This window comes from Castor canadensis, chromosome 5, assembly GCF_047511655.1.
Source record: "Castor canadensis chromosome 5, mCasCan1.hap1v2, whole genome shotgun sequence".
Taxonomy (NCBI): Eukaryota; Metazoa; Chordata; class Mammalia; order Rodentia; family Castoridae; genus Castor; species Castor canadensis.
The window spans coordinates 1,295,134-1,313,807 of record NC_133390.1 but is presented as its reverse complement, the minus strand read 5'-3'; the positions used below and the strand labels follow the sequence as shown (position 1 = coordinate 1,313,807).

Below are 18,674 nucleotides of genomic sequence, written 5' to 3'. Positions count from 1 at the left end.
AGGGCTACTGGGAGTTTGGGTCTGGCAAAGTAATGAAGGGGTCCATGATGAAGGTTCAGTTCTGGATACTTGGCCCAGATGCCTCTGGGCTGGCCAGGATAGCCTACAGACTCAGGACAGGGAAGCATCTATGATGAAGCTGTTGCTTAGTGGTGTGTGTGCAGGATGGCAAGGAACCCTCTTTCAGCATACCCTAGATGCCCTGTAGACCAGCTTATGCAGCCCCCAGAGGGGCCTAAAACGGAATAAAGGGAGGCTTGGCAGCGCAGATCCTCCCTTCAAGGGCTGTACAGTGATGGGGCAGTGGGGATGTTGCATGAAGACTTCATCTAGTCTGCAGAGGCAGGAGCTGAGTCTCACTCCCATGTGCCTGGCTCTCATTCCTGGCTGGTTTCTTCCAGGGCCTGCCCTCCACTTGGAAGCCCAGCTATCTCTACACCCAGTTCCCAGATGTCTAGTAGGAGCTTTGCATGGGAGAGCCCAGAGTGTGCTGTGCATTAAAGTCTCCTGAACGGCTCACTAGTCAGACACTGCTACAGAGTGGAAGTGGGCTGACGATGTCATTCTGCAGTCGTCGGCCTCAAGAGGCTGGGTGGCTACCAGTAGAGTGGGTGATACAGGAGTGTGGTATTTCTGCTCTATTCTGTCACATACATGTGTGGCAGGGGGAGGGGTATGTTTTATTTGAAGAGTCCAAGGTTTTGCCTGAGGCCTCCTTCCTTTCTGGGGGCCTGGTGCCCCCTTATGCTGGTCTGCTAGGCCAGAGTGACCTGCACACATGACCTGATGTCTGCCTACGATGGGCAGGTGGAGCCAAGGCCTGACTGGTCACTGTGTAACCCCTTTAAAATTTCATAAGAACACATTTAAAATTATGTCAACTTGTGTTTAGGAAGAGGATTTTTAATTAAGAATATGTATTGAGCTGGGCATGCTAGCGCAGCCTAGGGAAGCATGGGGGGGAGCGTGGCAATGGTGAAAAGACCTCTAATATTGGACTGAGTGAGTGTCAGGTAATCAGATGTTTTCATTACACAGAGTGAGTTTGTCAGCTGGGCATGGAGAACTCTGGACATGGTTGAAGGAAACACCAGGCAGGTGTATTGCACTCATCACCTCAGTTCTGAGCTGTGAATTCAATGGCCATTGCCCTGAAGGAGCTTTGTCTCAGATCATAACAATTACTGAACAGATTTCAAGGTAAGTGAACACCTGTAAGACTGATAAACTCATATGATAGAAAATGACTTTTGTGTCAGGTATGGTGACACATGCCTATATTCCCAACACTTTTGAAAGCTGAGGAGGGGTTATCTCTAGTTTGAGTCAGCCTAAGCTATAAGTGAGACCCTGACTCAAAAAAAAAAAGACAGTCAATGTGAACTTCTTTGTTAAGTCTTTTGGCTTGCCTTTTACATGTGTTGGACTCTTAGTTCTCCCAGGTCTTGGTGTGGCTCAGGTCACCTTGGAGCCATCACCTCAGGGGATACCCACTGGTTCTGACTTCATTCAGTGTTGGTGAAGTCAATGCTTCATGCCAAGCACTGGGTGAGGTTTGCTGAAAGCCTTTTACCGCCTGTTACTAGCTCCTCTGAGATGATTACAAGGAAATTTCTTTAATGCTTAGTTTTGACGACTGGCATGAGTCAGCATCTGCTTCTGTAGAACATGAGGTACAGGTTAAACTTCAGCGATGCCAGTATGCAGTGAGGACAACTCATGGTCCGATTCCAGAAAACCAATGTCTACACTTCCAAGGACATTTCTTTTTGGGTTCGGAGGCAATGAGGGATGATGTAGAGCATGGCTGTCTGGAAGCTGTGTGCTGCAGCGCCAGCTGGGTGCACTGTTTGTCTGCCTGCAGCTCCACTGTGAGCTGCCCACCAGACATCAAGGGTGGATCTGGCCTGCGTCTTCAACTGAGGAACCTTGGGTGCATTGAGAACGAGGGGACAGGTGAGGCCCCTAGGGCAGATGTTTGGGTGGAGGGGAGCAGCTGGCAGCCCCTGGAAGTCATCATGTTTAGGAAATAGCAACATACCTACCTGTGACCACTGACTGAGTTTTGAGTTTGTGCCATGAAGGTCCTACCTGTTACATCTGTGCCTATAAATGTCACAGAGGTAATTGGTCCCCATCGAGATCTTCCTGGAGACTTTGTTTTCTCTTCATCTGCTGCTGTTTGGAAGAGTGTGTGTGTGTGTGTGTGTGTGTGTGTGTGTGTGTGTGTCTAGCACACAGGCAGTCTGGATGTAGGAAGGGCAAGGTGAAGCTTACCTCTGCCATTGCTATATGAGGGTGAAGTTTATTTTTGGCTCGATGAGTGACATGAAGTCAGTTTCTCTGTAACCAGAGTTTATGGAAAGGCCGTGAGGATCAGAGCCGGAGGGGCTGAGACATGTGGTTCTCAGTTGCCGTGTTGAGCATAATTTATGAACACTTATTTTTACCATGCCCAGAAGTAAAGCCTTGCACTAATTATGCTGAATATGTGAAGTAGCAAGTATTTTATATAATGTAAGCATGCACCAGAGCGATGAGTTATTTATAGTCTTTTGTACAAATGAATTGTTCTTAAAGGCATAGGAAAAAGTCAGGCCACAGGAGAAAGCTAACGCACATGCTGAGAAAGCCAGGCCACAGGCTGCGGTGATAGTGTGGCCCAGCCCTGTGCTGTGTGTCTCCTCCCGCTGTTCTGCGGATAAGTGTGAGCTGCAGTGCAGGACTTTTGTATTGCTTTTCTTTCAATGAGAGGTAATTTTGGGAGCAAATACCACTCTTCGGGGTGGTTTGAAGTAAAAGGCAAATGAACACTGGAGCTTTTGGCTAAACATGTCTGTATTAGGGAAAGCTCTGTTGGCCTGCCTGTTCCTCGGGCTGGCATTGGCACTATGGTGGGGGCTTTGTGTGCGGTCTCGGTGGGCTGGCCGTCCTGCCTTTGCTTGCTCATTGAGAAAACTGAGGTTGCTTGTGTCTTAACACCTGAGATTATCTTCCAGGGTGGGGACACCTTGCAGGTCACACCATGCAGTTCCAACAGTCTCTACCTTGCTGTGCAAGTGGTGAGGTGGTCCTGAGGAAAGCTGGCCTCTGTTTATACCTTTAGACTTTTTTGTAGCATTTCTCATTGCCACCACCACACCAAGTAGTCTCTTACGGTAAGTACTGAGCGTCCCTTTTCACTTTGAGGTCCATAGAAGAAGCTGCCTTACATAACTATAGCCATATAATCTCAAGAAACATCATGCGCAGAGGTAGCGTAAAGAGACAAAACAATACATAAGGAAATACCTTTAGTCAAGTGGAAACACGTTAGCATGGTGCTCGGCAGCACCACGCTGTGGGCAGCTACCGCTGCACCTGGATACTCGCTGAGCACAAGGACAGAGCCAAGAGGTGGTGTGCGGCCAGGGTTACCTTGGGAAGATGCAGGTGTCGTCTTCCCTTCCTTACATGGTAGTTACATTCCTGGAAAATCGGGCATATGTAAAAGACAGAGACATCTCTGTGCTTGTGCATAAACACTGTCAGGTCTGGGCTTGCTCCCTGTGGACAGCTTCTTCACCAGTATGAAAGCCCTTTAGAGCAGGAGATGGCTCTGTTTCTGGGATGGCCCTGCCTGTTCCCCGAAGCCCGGGAGGATCTGCATTACTGCTGCCCAAGTCACTTTACATGCTCCAACACTGCTGTAGCTACCTGGATGGTGCATGGGGTATAAGGTTCTCCTGAGGCCTGTCACAGAGGAGAAGTGTGCACAGGTGGAGCCTGCACCAAGAGCAGCTGCATCTCCAGGGACTGGTGCTTCCAAGGGTTCTGGGGACAGGCAAGGGAGGAGGGAGCTGCCATGCAGGGCCTGTGCTCCATGGGGTGTACCGATGCTGCCTACTCTGGTTTCCAGGTGGCCATGAGGAGTGAGTTTGGGTGGCCTATGTAGTATTGCAGAGTAGGTACTTGTCCTTGTCCCCACTTCCTGTCACTCAACTCTAAAGGCCTTGGAGTCTTCAAAGTGATGTGAGTGTCTTTTGTTTGCTGACAAGGTGGATGGTGGCAGGCAACCCCTGGGTGGCTTCAGGGTGAGGGCTATTACTAGAAAGACCAAGGCAGGATTAGAGGGTTGGGACTTTCAGCCCTACCCCCAACCCCTAGAGAAGAGGGCCGAAGGTTAAGTTGACTACATGTGGCCAGTGGTTTAATTAAGCGTGCCTGTATAATTAGCCTTAAAACCCCAGGACAGAGTGTGGAGGCTTGGGGACAGTTAAACATAAGGGGGTTCCAGGAAGTTGAGCAAGAACTCACCCATGAGCCAGGAGAGGACGCACCCCAGCTCCACAGGAGCAGGGGCTCCCTGCCCGGTTTATCTCTTTACATGCTGCTTGTTTATATCCTTTAAAATGTCCTTTTTTATAAATCAGTAAACACAGCTAAGGGTTTCCCTGAGATCTGAGCCTCTCTAGCAAATTAACTGAACCCAAGGAGGAAATAGTGGGAACCCCAATTTGCACCCATTAGGCAGAAGTTCCAGAACCCCAGACTTGAGACTTGAGATCAGGGACACCTGGCTGGTGTCCACTGCAGACCTGGCTGGTGTCCACTGCAGAGCTGACTGCTTGCTGATGAGAAGGAGCCAACATGTTTTGAGTCACAGAAGCGACCAGTGTCAGGAGAGCATGCTAGGAGAGTCAAAGTGGGCTTTCTACCAGCAGGTTCATGTACATGGGTTCACAAGTGGTCATAAGCACCTATGACAGGTGGAGCAGCTGGTAGGGTCAGAGAACTCATTCTGTCTGCACCACAGCTTTACTCTGAGCTAGGATGTCTTTTGCAGTAGCCTTTACCTTTCTGGTGAGTTTAAAAATCACTTTTATTTGCTCTTCTACCTGGAACCAGGAGCCAAAACCAAGAAGCAGGACTGTGGGTGACCCTTTATCCTAAGGCCTCAAAATGGGCAGACATCAGCAGCCTGTCAGGAACAGTGACCTGTCAGGAAGTCTTTATTCACTCCCTAAGTAGAGCCCTTGTCAGGCAGCATTCCAGGACCCAGGTGCTCTTCCTTGGGGGCAAGGAGGCCTTGACTCAATGTGTGGCACAGACACACCCATATGCTGGACAGTTGTGTGGAGAGGAGGCTCATTACCAAGTGTGACACTCCAGATGTGGGTTTTCCTGCACAATCATTTTGTCCTGCTTTTCCAAGTAAGGGGGAGGAGAAATTGTTACTTAACTTAAGCAGTAAGCTATATCACTAGAAAAAGCATCTTAGTGATATGTGCTGCTGAATTGTGAAGGTCCAGGAGGGGAGGGTGTCATTTAAACAGGTCACATCAGCTCTGAAGCAGAGTCACCAGACTGAGGCTGGGGAGAGAGAGAGAAAAGGAAAAGGGGCTTCTGGCACCCACACTAGAGTAAGACCCTGAAGCAAACACGTATATCCCAAAAGGGAGTCACTGGACATTCCCATCAGCCCTCACGACTCACCTCGGTCCTGGCTGCTGTGAAATGTGGGGGCTACTGGTCACTTCTAAGTCTTGTGAGCCTGGCATTCTGCCATGTGCCCGAAGGGGGTGCAGCTGTCAAGGGTGGCCCCTGCTCCACTGCTCACAGCATCTCAGGACTACACAGAGCTCCTTTGCTGGGCAGGCACTGCCAGTAGATTGGAGGCTGGCTCTCCTTCAGCTCACTAATCAGGGCAGAACTTAATTTCTTGTGGCTGGAGGCCTGTTGTTCCCCATCATGTGGTCCTGTCCACTACTGGCTATTTGCTTCTCAGGGCCAGTAGGTAGATTTTACCCCTCTGACTGCTCCCATCCTCTACAGACTCACCTGGGCAGGTCAGGCCCATTCAGGACAACCTCCCTTTTGATGAACTCAAAGTCAGCTGATTAGGGACCTTAATTACATCTGCAAAATTCCTTCACCTTTGTATACCTGCCAGTGTGTCCCATGATATTCACAGGCCCACCATCACCAAGGGAAGTAGATCATACAAGGTGTAGGCACCAGGATGCTTTTATCACACAGACTGGGAAAGAAATTGCCACACCTGTACCTGATAGGTGTGTACCTGACAGAAGTGTGTATCTGTCAGAGGTCTATACCTAACAGGGGTGTCTACCTGATAGAGGTATGCATGCCTAAAGTGGTGTATGTGCCTGACAGAGGTGTGTTTGTCTGACAAGTGTCTACCTGACAGAGGTGTGTGTACCTTATAGAGGTGTGTGTGTGCTTGACAGAGGTATCCACCTGACAGAGCTGTGCCTGCCTGACAGAGGTATGTGTGCCTGACACACAGACATGGCTGTTTCCTGTCTGTAGTACATGAAGCTTCCTACAGATCAGAAAGGACAAGGCATTACAGTGGAATTGAGGACAAAGACTTGCCTAGGATTTTCACAATGAGCTCTGGTGCCAACAGGCATGTCAGAAGGGGCTCGTTCCATCAGTGAGCCATGAAGGCCCTGAATGATGGTGAGTGATGGTGTACACTGTCTATAGGGTGACAGGGGAGGGCAGTGGACACAGTCAGCCTGAGTCCTGCAGCCCCAGCTGGGCTTCAGAGATGAGGCCCTGGGGAACTGGAGCAGGTCCTCCCTTGCAGGCCCCAATCTTTTGCTGTAGTGGCTGACAAACCATGCAAAGAGGATTGGCATACTAGTGTGCAGAAGCCAGGCAGCGGACACAGCACGGCCCCAGGAGGGCCAGGAGGGAGTCCCTTGGGGTTTGGCCACACTGTCCAGTGGCTTTTGCTGATGGGGTTGGGGTGAAGCAGAGCATCACAGCTCCTCCAAAAACCCCGATACAGCATAGGGCTGGGGCAGTGACCACCTGTAAATCCCACAGGACAGCCCCTTGCCCCTGCTTGTCCTATGAGCTCACTTACCTGGGCAGGGCCAAGCCACACAGTCTGAGAAAGGTATATGGCAGTTGCCATGAGGCTCCTGTGTGTCCCCTTGCACTTGACTTGAGTGATGGCATTGGTTGGGATGTCCTCCATGGGCCACGAGCTCACTTGTTGGGGAGAGAAGACTGGCCAAGACACAGGTGGCTGTCCACACCTAGCTTCTTTCTCCTAATACTACACTCGCTGTGCTCTGGTCCCTGAGCCACACACATTACCTTAATGCTGGCTGTCAGGGTGATACCGAGGCTTAGCTCACTTCCCCTCTCTTCTCTTCCTGGGTCATGTAGGAATGCTTTCACTTGAAGTACCAGAGTACTGAGGGTTTATTCACTTTTTCCATAAAGGATCCAATGGCAGGTTTTTGCCAGTTGGCTCAGAGCCCAGTCATGTTAGGATTTGGGTAAGTATTCCTACAGCTGCCATAACCAGTCATTCCCGCAGGGTGGCAATATAGCTGCTTCAGCTCCAGGAATCACATTTACATCAAGAAAGGGCAGACAGTGCAGCTCATGTCTGGACCTTTCAACAGGGGAAACAGAAGCGCCAGCTTATTTTCATGTATATCTAGTTGGCTAGAACTGGGTCTAGGAAACCCAGTTACACAGTTCTGAGTCCAGAATGCTGGCCCCTGTTAGGTAAGGGATTGGGAACTAATGCTGGATCAGCCAGTGAAGGCCAACACTGGGCTCTATTGGCCATTCTGGCAACCATGAGTTGCTGCTGTTTGGTACTCCCTAACTGGTATGTCTCTATCCCGTCCGAAGCTCTGCCACCACCTCTGTGCCCCACCCCGCTAGTGCCCTGAGCAGAACTCTTGCCATGCACCCTCCTCCCCAACTATGCCAGAGCCCTGCCCCCACCCTTCTCTGACTGCTCTGAGCCCCAGGCCCTGCCCCCCAGGGTCCGCCCCCTGAGCCCTGCCATGTCCGGCTCCACATCTCCCCAACCAAGTCTGAGCCCTGCCCCGAGCCCCTCCCCCTGCTCCCAGCCATCTCCCAGAACCCTGTCACATCCCCAACCACATCTAAGCCCTGCCAAAAGCCCCTCTCCTTGCGCCAGTTCCCCCCATCCCTGACCTTCCTCTGAGCCCCACCCTGCCACTGTCCCCTCTGTTGGGACCCTGCCCCCTGGATAACTCTGTGCCCTGGGCATGGCTTCTTGTGCAGGAACCCCGCTGTGGGGCAGCTCTGTGCAATTGGTGGTGTGCCCTAAGCTGTGACCTCTCCCTGCTCGGTTGCCCCTGCCTGGCAGGGTGGCAACAAGGACTGAAGGAAGTAGCATGCAGAGCTCTTGGACACCACTGGTCAGCGAGCACTGGCCATCCTGCCTGTCCCTGTTCCCTTGTTGAGAGGAGAACCACATTTTCTGTATTTATCTCATTTCCAGCCCATTCCATTTTTGGGGTCCATTTCATTCATCCTTCTTGAAATCTATGTATATTCTGGGTTTTTTTCATAGAGATTGAAACTTTCTTATAGTTTGGCTTTTTCTGGGATTTTTGTGTTTTAAGCTGCATTTATTGAGGTCGAATTTACACATAGTAAAATCACCTTTTATAAGAAATCACCCATACAGTTTGACAGATGTGCAGCTACCTCCCACCACTGCCCCAGAGATGGAGACCATGCCCTTTGCACAAGCCCCACTCCTGCCCTTGGCAGCCGGCTCCTGGCCCGCTAGGTTCTGGTCCATCTTGGCTGCTGAACTGTCTGATGGTGATGGTCCATGGCATGGTCTGTGTGCCGCCGCAGCGAGAGCAGGTGAAGAGGAGCGGGCCAGTTCCAAGCTTCATGGCTGGGTGAGTTGTGCCTCCTCTGGCAGCATGGGCCAGGCTGCTCTGGTTGTGGGTCCCTTGAGTGGCCTCCTCTGGACAGCAGGTGGTGCTGTAGGATCCTTTGGAAGAGGTGTAGGCCAGCTGGCGCTGCAAACAGGCTGTGTCTGCCACTAGGGCGCACCTGCCTCGCCAGCATTCGTGGGTACAGGTCCACTTCCTTCAGCAAAGTTCCCTCTCTGACTGTGTTTGACTCTCATAAAGGATCTAGGAGGTGCTTACTGCTGGTGTGATAGAGTGAGGGCTTAATCAGCTAATCCTTCTGGTTAAATACTTTATGAGCTTAACTGTAACACATGTCTGTGGAAGGAAGGGGCTTACAGTGTGACAGAGGAGGAAGGTACAGTTTTGCACACTTTTCCTACTTAAGCAATTGCTGCTCTGCTGGTAGGTACAGCTTATGTGCAACATACATTTACGGTTCTGCTTGGACGTAACATTTCAAGTAGGTGATAATTAAGTTTTTTGAAAGCTAGCCAATACTATCCACTTCTAAATAAGCAGATTAGTGATTTAAATAAGACTAAAGAGACTGAAATTTATAAATGTGTGTTTGATCCTTACTGAGGCATTGGTGATATAAAGGGTTTTGTCCCTTCCTCCGCTTCCTCTCCTCAGCTTCTCCTCCTCCTCAGTCTTACGAGTGGCAAGGACCACAACTCTTGTACATGGTCGTAGAATTTTGAAATTTTAGAGTGGAGGGAGACTTTAGCCACCCGTGTCCCCTCTGGTCCAGACCAGGTGAAAGACCTGCCTCAAAGCCTCATCTTGGTGTTGGCAGAGCAGTGCCCAGCTCTCAAAGCTCTCTGCTTCCAGAGCCAGCAGCTCTCCTGTGAGTCTCGGAACGGCACCCACACCCCAGTGTAGGGCTTGGGAGTCTGCAGGCTGAAGCCTGGGCAGGGGCAGTGCTCAGGGTGAGCCAAGATTCTGAGTCTCTTGGGCGTGAGGTGGGGTGTGGGAAGAATGACAACTGGTAGTAAGGCTCCCCCCCTCCCCCCCCCACCCCGGCTCCATGGATTTGGAAGTGGAAGTGACTACTGGACTTCACAGGATCCCGCTCCACTTGCCCCTACCAGTTGGACACCAGCTCGACTAGAGCCAGAGTTTGGGGCCACGCTTTTCTCTTAGAATGCAGCAGTATTCATCTCCAGAGTACTCTCTGAGCTGGGCTTTCGCATCTCATTCATTTGCTTGCTTTCAGCCTGGCCTCCTTAGAACTTTTCACTTGTGGAAAGTGTGTCTTTGTCACTTTTCCTTAACTTTTCTAGACACATGAGGATCCCTTCCATGGCAGATTGGGGTCTTCTGAAGAGTTTCTTCTGCCGAGTGTCATGTTTCCCCATCGTTGGTCCTGGTCTGGGACACTGTCTTGTGCCTTTGGCCTCTGCCTCATGGGGCACACAGCCCTCACCCTTTCCTTTTTCCCTTTTCTTCTCTGTGTGGACTTGGGCTTTCTGTCTGTCTGAATGTTTTGGTCTTTGTTTACATATACTTCTGGAGGGGGCTTTGACCAGGGCCCCAGCTCTGGACTCTGCTGGTTACTGTCCTGATGTAACCACAACTGTGTGACCACCTTGCAGGTTGTAGACTGTATAACTCCACTCTCAGCAAGCACGGCTTGAACAGCATCCCTGACAGTCATTAAACAAATAGTGGCCGTCCAGGGTCCCTCATATACATCCATTTCAGAGTTCCTCAACTGAGAGTTAATGAGGTTAAAGGAACTGGTTCATGAGGGATTGATGATGTGGTAGCATCACTTATGAACTTACACTAGCTCTTGTCCTTGGTGGCTGTGCTCTGCCTCCTAACCTTCCATAGCAGTTGCTTTAGGCTCAGCCAGGCCCTGGTCTCTCTTGGGTCTGTCTGTGCTCATTATCCAGTGTCCCTTCCACAGATGACTCTCACCCTGTGTCCCCAACCCAGGCCTTTACTCAGCTCTCTGGACTCAGACCCCCATCTGTCCAGGGAATCTTCAGGAATCTCCGGACACCCTGCTCCTGCCCCTCACCCTGGCCCCGCCGCCTCAGTGTATATGTATGCTTGTGTCCTGTGCTTCTCAGCTCCCACACCCAAATCCAGAAGCCTATGCTGTGCCTTCAGAGCCCCATGGGCTGCTTGCATCTTGCACTGCTGTACCCCAGCCTTGGGCTTGCTTTGCTGGTCTTCTGGCCTGTGTCCATGTGCTGGCCCCTGCCCTCAGCTTCTCTCCACCAGTGGCCGATGTTCCTTCTTAACACTAGGTCAGAACCAGTGTGAAACTTGGTCAGAACCCAGCTTCAGGCCCCACTACTGAGTGTCTACCACCTCCTCACAGTGGCCTTGGAAGGCCCACATGCTGACGCCCAGGACCCCAGCCTGCTTACTAGTGAACTGTTCTACAGTCAGGCCAAAACCTGACTGTTCTCCCACCTTCCCTGCAGAATTTACACACCCCAGGGCTCACAGCCAGCTTCCCCACTGCCTCGAGGTCCACTCAGCTTCAGTCCTTAGCATGACGAAGCCCGGCCACATGCTGCCCCTCCCCAGCCTCACGCAGTGGTCTGTGGCATTCATGGCTCTTTTTTCTGCCATGGTAGAACATGTGCTCTGTGAAGCAGCTGTTGATAGCTTTTGTTTATGGATGTCTCAGGCACTTGAGAAAGACCTGGTGCCCGGAAAGAGCTCAGTAAATATTAGTGGATAAAAGAATATTTTCTGTTTTCTTTTTAAGAGACATTTTTGAGGTTTTTTAATGTTACATTAAGGAATGTTACACTTTCCCATGTGTTGACTTGATATAAATAACCAACGAATAACTGACTCACAGCATTTAGAGTTCTAACAGAATAAACTCCTTTTATTCCTTCTTGCAAGAGTAGAAAGAGTATTATCCTAAATTAATATTCTAGGAACATTAAATTTTAGAGTCTTTACTCTGAGGACAAAGATAAAAATAAAACTAATTAGTTACCAGGAATGGCAGATGCTAAGTGGTGTCTGGCTATTTGTGACATTCCCCTAGAATTAAACAGACATGGCAGCTGAAGATGGAAGTTGATGCATTTTTAAAGTTGGGGGAGAGCTTTAAAGTATTTTTTGAATTATAAACTGTCAGTGCGATTGTTCTAGAAGCCATGTTTGATGTAGTTAGACAATTGCATTCTGTTGTGGGTTTCTTGTGTTTCTCTCAACTAACCCTACAAGTAGGAGAAAGAAGTGGGAAGAAGATGGTAGATTCAGGGTTAGGATACTGCTCTGTCCTGGCAGCTTTGTGTGAAGTGACTCAGGATAAATCCACACGCACTGGATGCCCCAGTACCCACTGGGCTCTACTTCAGTCCGTGGCACCCTAGTTTTGTACAACTCTGCCTTGTCATGCTTCTACAGACAGAACCACTCTGACTCTTGAGAAAGCAAAAATATGCCATGCACGATGGGAGGAGGATTTGCTGTGCTTTGGTCGTGTCATTTGATGAGGAAATCTAAATGACCCCATTGTGAGATGAAGACTGAACTGCTATTTCATCTGACTTTTCAAATGACCATAGAGCAAATATCAAGTAGGGCTGTACAGTGCGCTCATCAGAAACTAGCACAGCTCTGTGCTTTAGAGGCTTTCCTGCCTTCCCATCAACCTAGCAGACCTGGTGTTATTAGACCGGGGAAGTCTTGAGGACCATGCCCATGGGAGGTGACTAGCTGGTAGCATGGAGAGGCTGGTGCCACCAGAGGGGATTGGTATTGCTTACCTTTCCCCAGAGGAGGGACAACACCATGACATCCAGGCTGTGGGGAGCACCACACCGGTCAGGAACAGAGGAGACCAAGGGGAGAGCAGGGCCAGAGCCTTGCACGGGTTTCCAGAGAGGCGGGCAGTGCTAGAAAACAGCACAGGGTTGGCTGGTCTGCATCATTCCAGGGGTTTTAGGACATGGGGGAGTCTCTTGTGACCTGGTACCATGCCCTAGGAGGATTTAGGGTAGGGAGATCTGGGCTCAGTGCCTGAGAGTTAGATATAAAGGAGGTGGTTGGGGCTTCAGGAACTCTGATTGGTCAGTTCATATGAAAGACCTGCTCTCTGGCCCTGAGAGGGCCAGTCTCCCCCGGTCTCTATGGCCCCCAAATGTCAGAGCAGCAAGATAAGAAAAAGTAGTTAATGTAATTGCCTGTGATGCGTGAATGCCAAATAGATGCACACGGGAGTGGGAGTCCTGCCTTCCCTGGCAGGATGGTGCAGGGAACCAAGGCAGAGAGTGTGAGAGCCCTGACTTCCACAACACGGTAGTGCATTAGAGCCAAGGCAGAGAGAGTAAGAGTCCTGACTTCCCTGACAGAGTGGTGCATAGACAGCTTGGACTGCCAGCAAGGTCTCGTCACAGGTTAGCTGCATTCCCTAGACTAATGTCTAACAACAGTGTGGCCATGGCAAGGGGCTATAGTGTGTTCCTGTTTGTTAGGCTTAGGGCACTCCTGGGAAGTCAGGAGGATGGCCTGTGCCTATCGACTGTGGGCTCTCTGGGCACAATGCTTCTGACCAGGAGACTGTGAGACAGCACTCTGGTCCCTCCATAAACATCAGGCTTGTCCCTTCATACTTAATCTGACTCACACCACGGGAACTTTTAAGTATGAAGTATATAGATGCTTTACAGGGTTTTCTTCTTAATGAGTAGTTTGTATGAATTCACACCTTTATAAATTGGGTATGGATTGATGTAAATGTTTTGTCTTTTTAGGTGAGGGTTGTGGCGGAGGTGGGAAGTGGCACCCATCTCTGGAAAGGGACGGTTTTCAGTTGGATGTTACCTGGGAAACTTGGGACAGGCAGCTTCCAGGGCACTTGGTCTCAAGTGGTCTTGGGCTTGTGGGCTGTGCCCTAGAGGCTCGGGCCTGACCAGGGTGCTGCCGCTGTCTAAAGATGTGTGATGGGGGATCTGGATGGCTGGGGGGCCCACTGAGCTCAGCTTCTAGGAGAAACAAATGCAGGAGATCTCAGCACAGAGAGCAAGTGTGGAGAGCTAGTCTGCAGATGGTGTCCACCCTGGAGACACTCCTTGTTTTGTCTGCCTTCTTTAAGTACTTTCTTTCCCCAGGATAATCTCATCATGAAAATCCAGACTCAGATAGCATTTTACCATCTCTCTTTCTATCTTTTCCCAGCCTATGGTTGGCTTCGCCTGGACCACATAGGCCCATGTCAGTGTGGAGTATTTTCCTGGCCCAGAGAGTCCCAAGCACTCTGGTTCTTCACCACAGTCTTCCTTGGTTTGGTCACTGTTAGAAGATGCAATCACAGCTGGTGCCTGTGGGGATGGGCCCTTGCCAGCACTTCGGTGGGGAGCAGTATGGGTACTTGTGATGCTGTCCTCACCAGGTCAGGCCACAGTTGCTGGTTTCCTGAACTTCTGGCTGGTCACAGCTTCTTGGACCTGGTTGGTCATAGAATGTGGTCATTTTTCGCAGTTGTGTACCCCACTGATACGTGGCAAGGGATTGATTAATAAACCTCCAGAAATCCCCATATGCTGTTAAATGCAGAAAGTGACTTTATACTATAGAGTAGGTCCAAATAGCTTTTCTTGTTTCTTATTAACATAGTCGAGGAACTCTTGTTTTTCTAACCAGTAGTTGTCTGTGTAGTTTCTTGGTTGAATTCCTATGGTTGCTTTTGAATATGCCCTGTGCCTGAACCTGACAGTAGGCTTGGAACTCCCGGCAGGGAACCAAATGCAGATGTGTGGTGTTGGCCAGGGTTTTGTCCAAGGTGACTGGTGATAGGAAGTCTGGGGAGAGCGGTGAGTGGTTTGTTTCCAAATGCCTCTTTTACCAAAATGGGTCATCTGTGTCTCTCAGGCCAAGGCCTCCTGGGAGCACAATAAAAGCACAGCAGCAGCAAGAGGGGTTCAGGGGCCATCCTGAGCCATGGGCCATGCCCACATTATTCAGCAGTCCTCGTGGCATCTTCCACAAGCTCACCACGAGAGCCATTGGGACAGGGACATGGTGGTGCTGATGCTGATGTCCAGGCCGTTGAGTCTTCCTGGTTGCTCCATGTGCCCCTCCAGGTACTTCTGTTTTTATTCTTGCTCCCAGCTGACTCAAGGGTCCCTCTGAGGTGCCTCAGCAGGGGCTCCCGCTCTCCATCACCTGCTCCATGCTTACTGAGGAGGTGTGGGGTCTTTCTCACCCTTGCTCACTGCCTGGCAAGGTGTCCCAGTATGGCAGGGGGGCCTTGCACACACCTCTCCTTGACTCACAAAATAGTCCACCTCCCCACCCCCCTAGATGTGGGCTCAGCCTTGCTGGGTCTTCCCTCCCACCCCATGGGGACCTGTTAGCCTCAGGCAGTGGAAAAGGCTAATCCCAGGAATTCAGGCCAAATAACTGTTTATGGATATCAGGCATGGCTGTGAATGCTTTCATGTATGATAAACCCCTTCTCTACCTGGGGGTTCTGCACCATGGATCCCCAACCATGGATGGAAAATGTTTAGAAAACTCTCATCTGTACTGAACCTGATTGTTTTTCTTGTCATTCCTAAACAATATAGTGTGACAACTATTTGCACCATTCAGTGTGAAGAGGAATCTAGAGGTGATTTCAGCTACAGGAAGGACATACACAGGTTATATGCAGACACTATGCCATGTTATGTAAAGGATGTGAGCATCTGTGGACTTTGGTGTCTGCGAGGGTGTCGGACCAATCCCCTACATGTGCCAAGGGACAGCTGTGCTCCCTGTAATAGCCCCAGTGTGATGGATGAGAGTCCTGAGAGGTGGAGGCTCCATGAGGTGAGAAGAAGCCACACTTAGGCCAGAGCCTAGGCAAGTGGGCTCCAGTGTGGGGCTGCCCTGACAGTGACATCAAGACATGTGTTAGGAAGGTTTGTGTAGTACCTGATGAGGTGAGGAGAGATGCCACAAATGATTCTGGCCTGCATTTGGAAAGCACAGGAGGATATTCCCATCCAGCTGTCATGAGCGTTGGGCTCAGGAGAGGCCAGCGCTGCTCTGGAGCCACCCTGCAGCAGGCAGGGAGGGTGAGTGGCATCAGCCCCCAGCTGACCTCCATCTGCTCCTCTCTTGGGAAGTGTTTCTCTTCTCAGCTGCCCACTGAACTCTGGCCCAAGAGCCCATATCCTTTCTTCTCTAAAAGCCCATCGTTCTCTCTTACACCCCCACCAGCGAGAGTTAAACCCTCACTGACCTGACATGGCTGTGACTGCCACCAGCCTGTCTCTCTGCACCCAGCACACCTCCCTCTCTGCTACAGGATGCAAATATACAGGACTTTTCTTGGCACTCAGGGTGAAGTTCAAAAGCTTTGCTGCAGCTTGAAGTGCCCTCTAACTAGCTTTCTAGAGCCATATAGCCGACCCTGCCTGTCAGGAGCTCTTGCTCCCTCTGTCTTCCTCTCCTTTTCCTGCAGACCCCCTCTTACCTCTCCTCGTCTTAGAGACTTCTCTTGATACACCCCTGTCTGTTGTGTCAGGAGCATGGGTCAGGAATGGGAGGCCTCAGATATGGCTGAGCTGTTGTCCTCTGCCACAACAGGGCCATCTCCAGGGCCACTGTGCCTCCCAGGCCTGTCTGTAGCATCCATCCTCTTCTGGCCCTGACACTGCAAGGTGGGGGCTTGAAACAGGAGTACAGCAGGGACAAAGGCTGCCTAATATTTAAAAGGCTTAAGTTGAACCAACATACTGTTCATACAGTGGTCCTATTTTCCTTTGACAAGTACACCTTCAAGATGGCAAAAATGTATAAAGCTGTGGTTTTCGTTTGACTGAAAGTTGGCAAAACAAGCAAAGACAAGTGAGCTGAGTCATTACCGTGCATATGTGGTCATTGCTGAAGGCCACGTGTGTGGGTGAGTAGCAGAATCAAGTCATCATTCATGAGATAGTGCACATTTATTCCATAACACTCAACATTTGTTTTTGTCTCAGAAAAATCAGTTTGGCTTTTTTTTTTTTTTGACAGTTCTGGGGTTTGAACTCAGGGCCTTGTGCTCGCTAGGCAGGCATTCCACCACTTGAGCCACTCCATCAGTCCTTTTTTTGTGTGTTGAGCATTTTTGAGATTGGGTCTTGCTTTTTGCCCAGGCTGGCCTTGAACTGTGATCCTCCTGATTAGCTAGGATTACAGGAGTGAGCCACTGATGCCCTGGTGCCCTGAAAATTAAAATTTTTCAGGTAGCTTTCTTTATTGTTGTTGGTAGCAGTGACCTAAAGCAGGGTTAGCAGGCAGGCTATAGTCTGTTTTTGTACAGTATTCCCTTACTCTTTTTTTTTTTTTGGTGGTACTGTGGTTGAACTCAGAGCCTTGTGCTTGTGAGGCAGTTATTCTACTGCCTGAGTTGCACTGCCAGCACTTTTTGCTCTGGTTAATTTGGAGATAGGGTCTGTTTTTTTGCCCAGGCCAACCTGGACCGAGATCCTCCTATTTTAGGCTTCCTGCCTTAACTGGGCTGACAGGTATGCTCCACTACATCCAGCTTTTTCCTGTTGAGATGGGGTCTCGAAAAGTTTTTTGCCTAGGCTGAACTCAAACCACCATCCTCCTGATCTCCACCTCCTAAGTAGCTAAGGTTACATGTATGAACCACTGGTGCCTGACTTCAGTGTTCACATTTTTAAAGAGTCTTAAAAAGAAAAAGAAAACAAAAAGTACAAGAGAGACATATGTCCATGAAGTATAAAAATACTTATTTTCTGGCCCTTTGCAGAAAAAGCTTGCCAATCCCCTTAGCTAAGGGATTTAAAAATAAAATATGTAGTTGAATTTAAGGCATTCAAATTTTCCATGTATTTCTCACAAAACATGTTAAGTAGATTTTTTTAAAAATCAAAAAAAAGGATAATTTTCCATATTTAAGGAAATTATTTTTTACTTATTAAAAGTTACAAAAATGTAAGTTAATGTTTAAATCAAAAATTTTAAATTTAACATTTTGAAAATTTAGTTAGGTTCATATTAATAATTTTGCAAAACCATTGCTCGTGCTGGTGTGTGATGTCCATCACACACGCCAGTGTGGTGCGTGAGCATCAGACTTATGCAGAGCATACACGTATAGTTCTTAAGAAACAAAAGTGGCAAAATGCCCCCTGGCTGCCGCACCCGCATGCAGGCACTTGTCAGGAGCAGAGAGCTGATTCATGTGTGCCTTTGTAGCAGCCAGTTTGAGAATGGATGCTGGACATTCCTGGGGAAGATACTTTGTTACACAAGCTTGCCAAGTCTGGTGTTGAGAGGGAGTTTGACTAGCAACCTCATTTGTATTTTACCTTGGTGTCCCCCTCACCTCCTCCCCAGACTTGCCTCCCTCATGCTGCTTTGCAGAGCGTTGGCCTGGTAGTGGTGCCTGGACTCCAGGGCTGTGAGTTTTACTGTGCCTGCACTAAATGCTGGTTCCTGTGCTGTGTGATGTAAATGACAAGTGTATGTGTATGTGCATATATGTGCACCTTTGTATGTAGTCTGTGCATGCATGTCCAAGCATGCACCTGTGTGGTATGCATGTGTGTGCAAACCTGGGGCATGTGATCCATGCTGTGCCCACAGGCTGACTGTGCATGTCAGTCCCCCAGGCACAGTGGAAAATACAGAAGGGTTGCTGCTTGCCCATGCCCTTGAGTGCCTAGCATCAGAAAGCAAAGACTGCACCCCTGCTCTATAATGGCAAAGGAGCCAGGTCAGCATTAGTCCCAAACACGTGAGTTAAGAAAGGAGGGGACCGGGAAGGGCAGTGTTTCAAGGTGGCCCAAAGGCTTCACTTGGAACATCTTTGCCGTTGGTCTACCCTTACGTGGATTCATTCCCTCACCAGTGGCCATCCCATGAAGCATGCTGTTACTTTCTGCAGTTTTATTTCCTAAACATACTGTACTCTTTTTATTGGTGGTTTTATTTCATTGTCTTAGGTATTTCTCTTACGTGTTTCTCTTTCCCTAGGAG

General features: G+C 49.6%; 1 protein-coding gene across 15 annotated transcripts in view; it reads left to right on the top strand.

Annotated features, from left to right (window-relative positions):
• The window catches only part of Adarb1 (adenosine deaminase RNA specific B1), a 127,170-nt gene that overhangs the window by 53,535 nt on the left and 54,961 nt on the right, over nucleotides 1–18,674 (top strand). For 6 of the 15 annotated variants that reach the window (XM_074072494.1, XM_074072492.1, XM_074072485.1 and 3 more), the window contains exon 2: nucleotides 1,039–1,200. The exons of 7 other annotated variants lie outside the window; for them this stretch is intronic. Coding sequence is in view for 3 of the 8 variants with exons in the window: in XM_074072482.1 (XP_073928583.1) it covers nucleotides 1,039–1,200 (162 nt within the window). In the remaining 5 variants the exon portion in view is untranslated. Of the gene's footprint in view, nucleotides 1–1,038; nucleotides 1,201–8,601; nucleotides 8,697–18,674 lie in introns of those variants that run through there. 2 more of the 15 variants (XM_074072483.1, XM_074072481.1) reach the window with 1 other exon arrangement.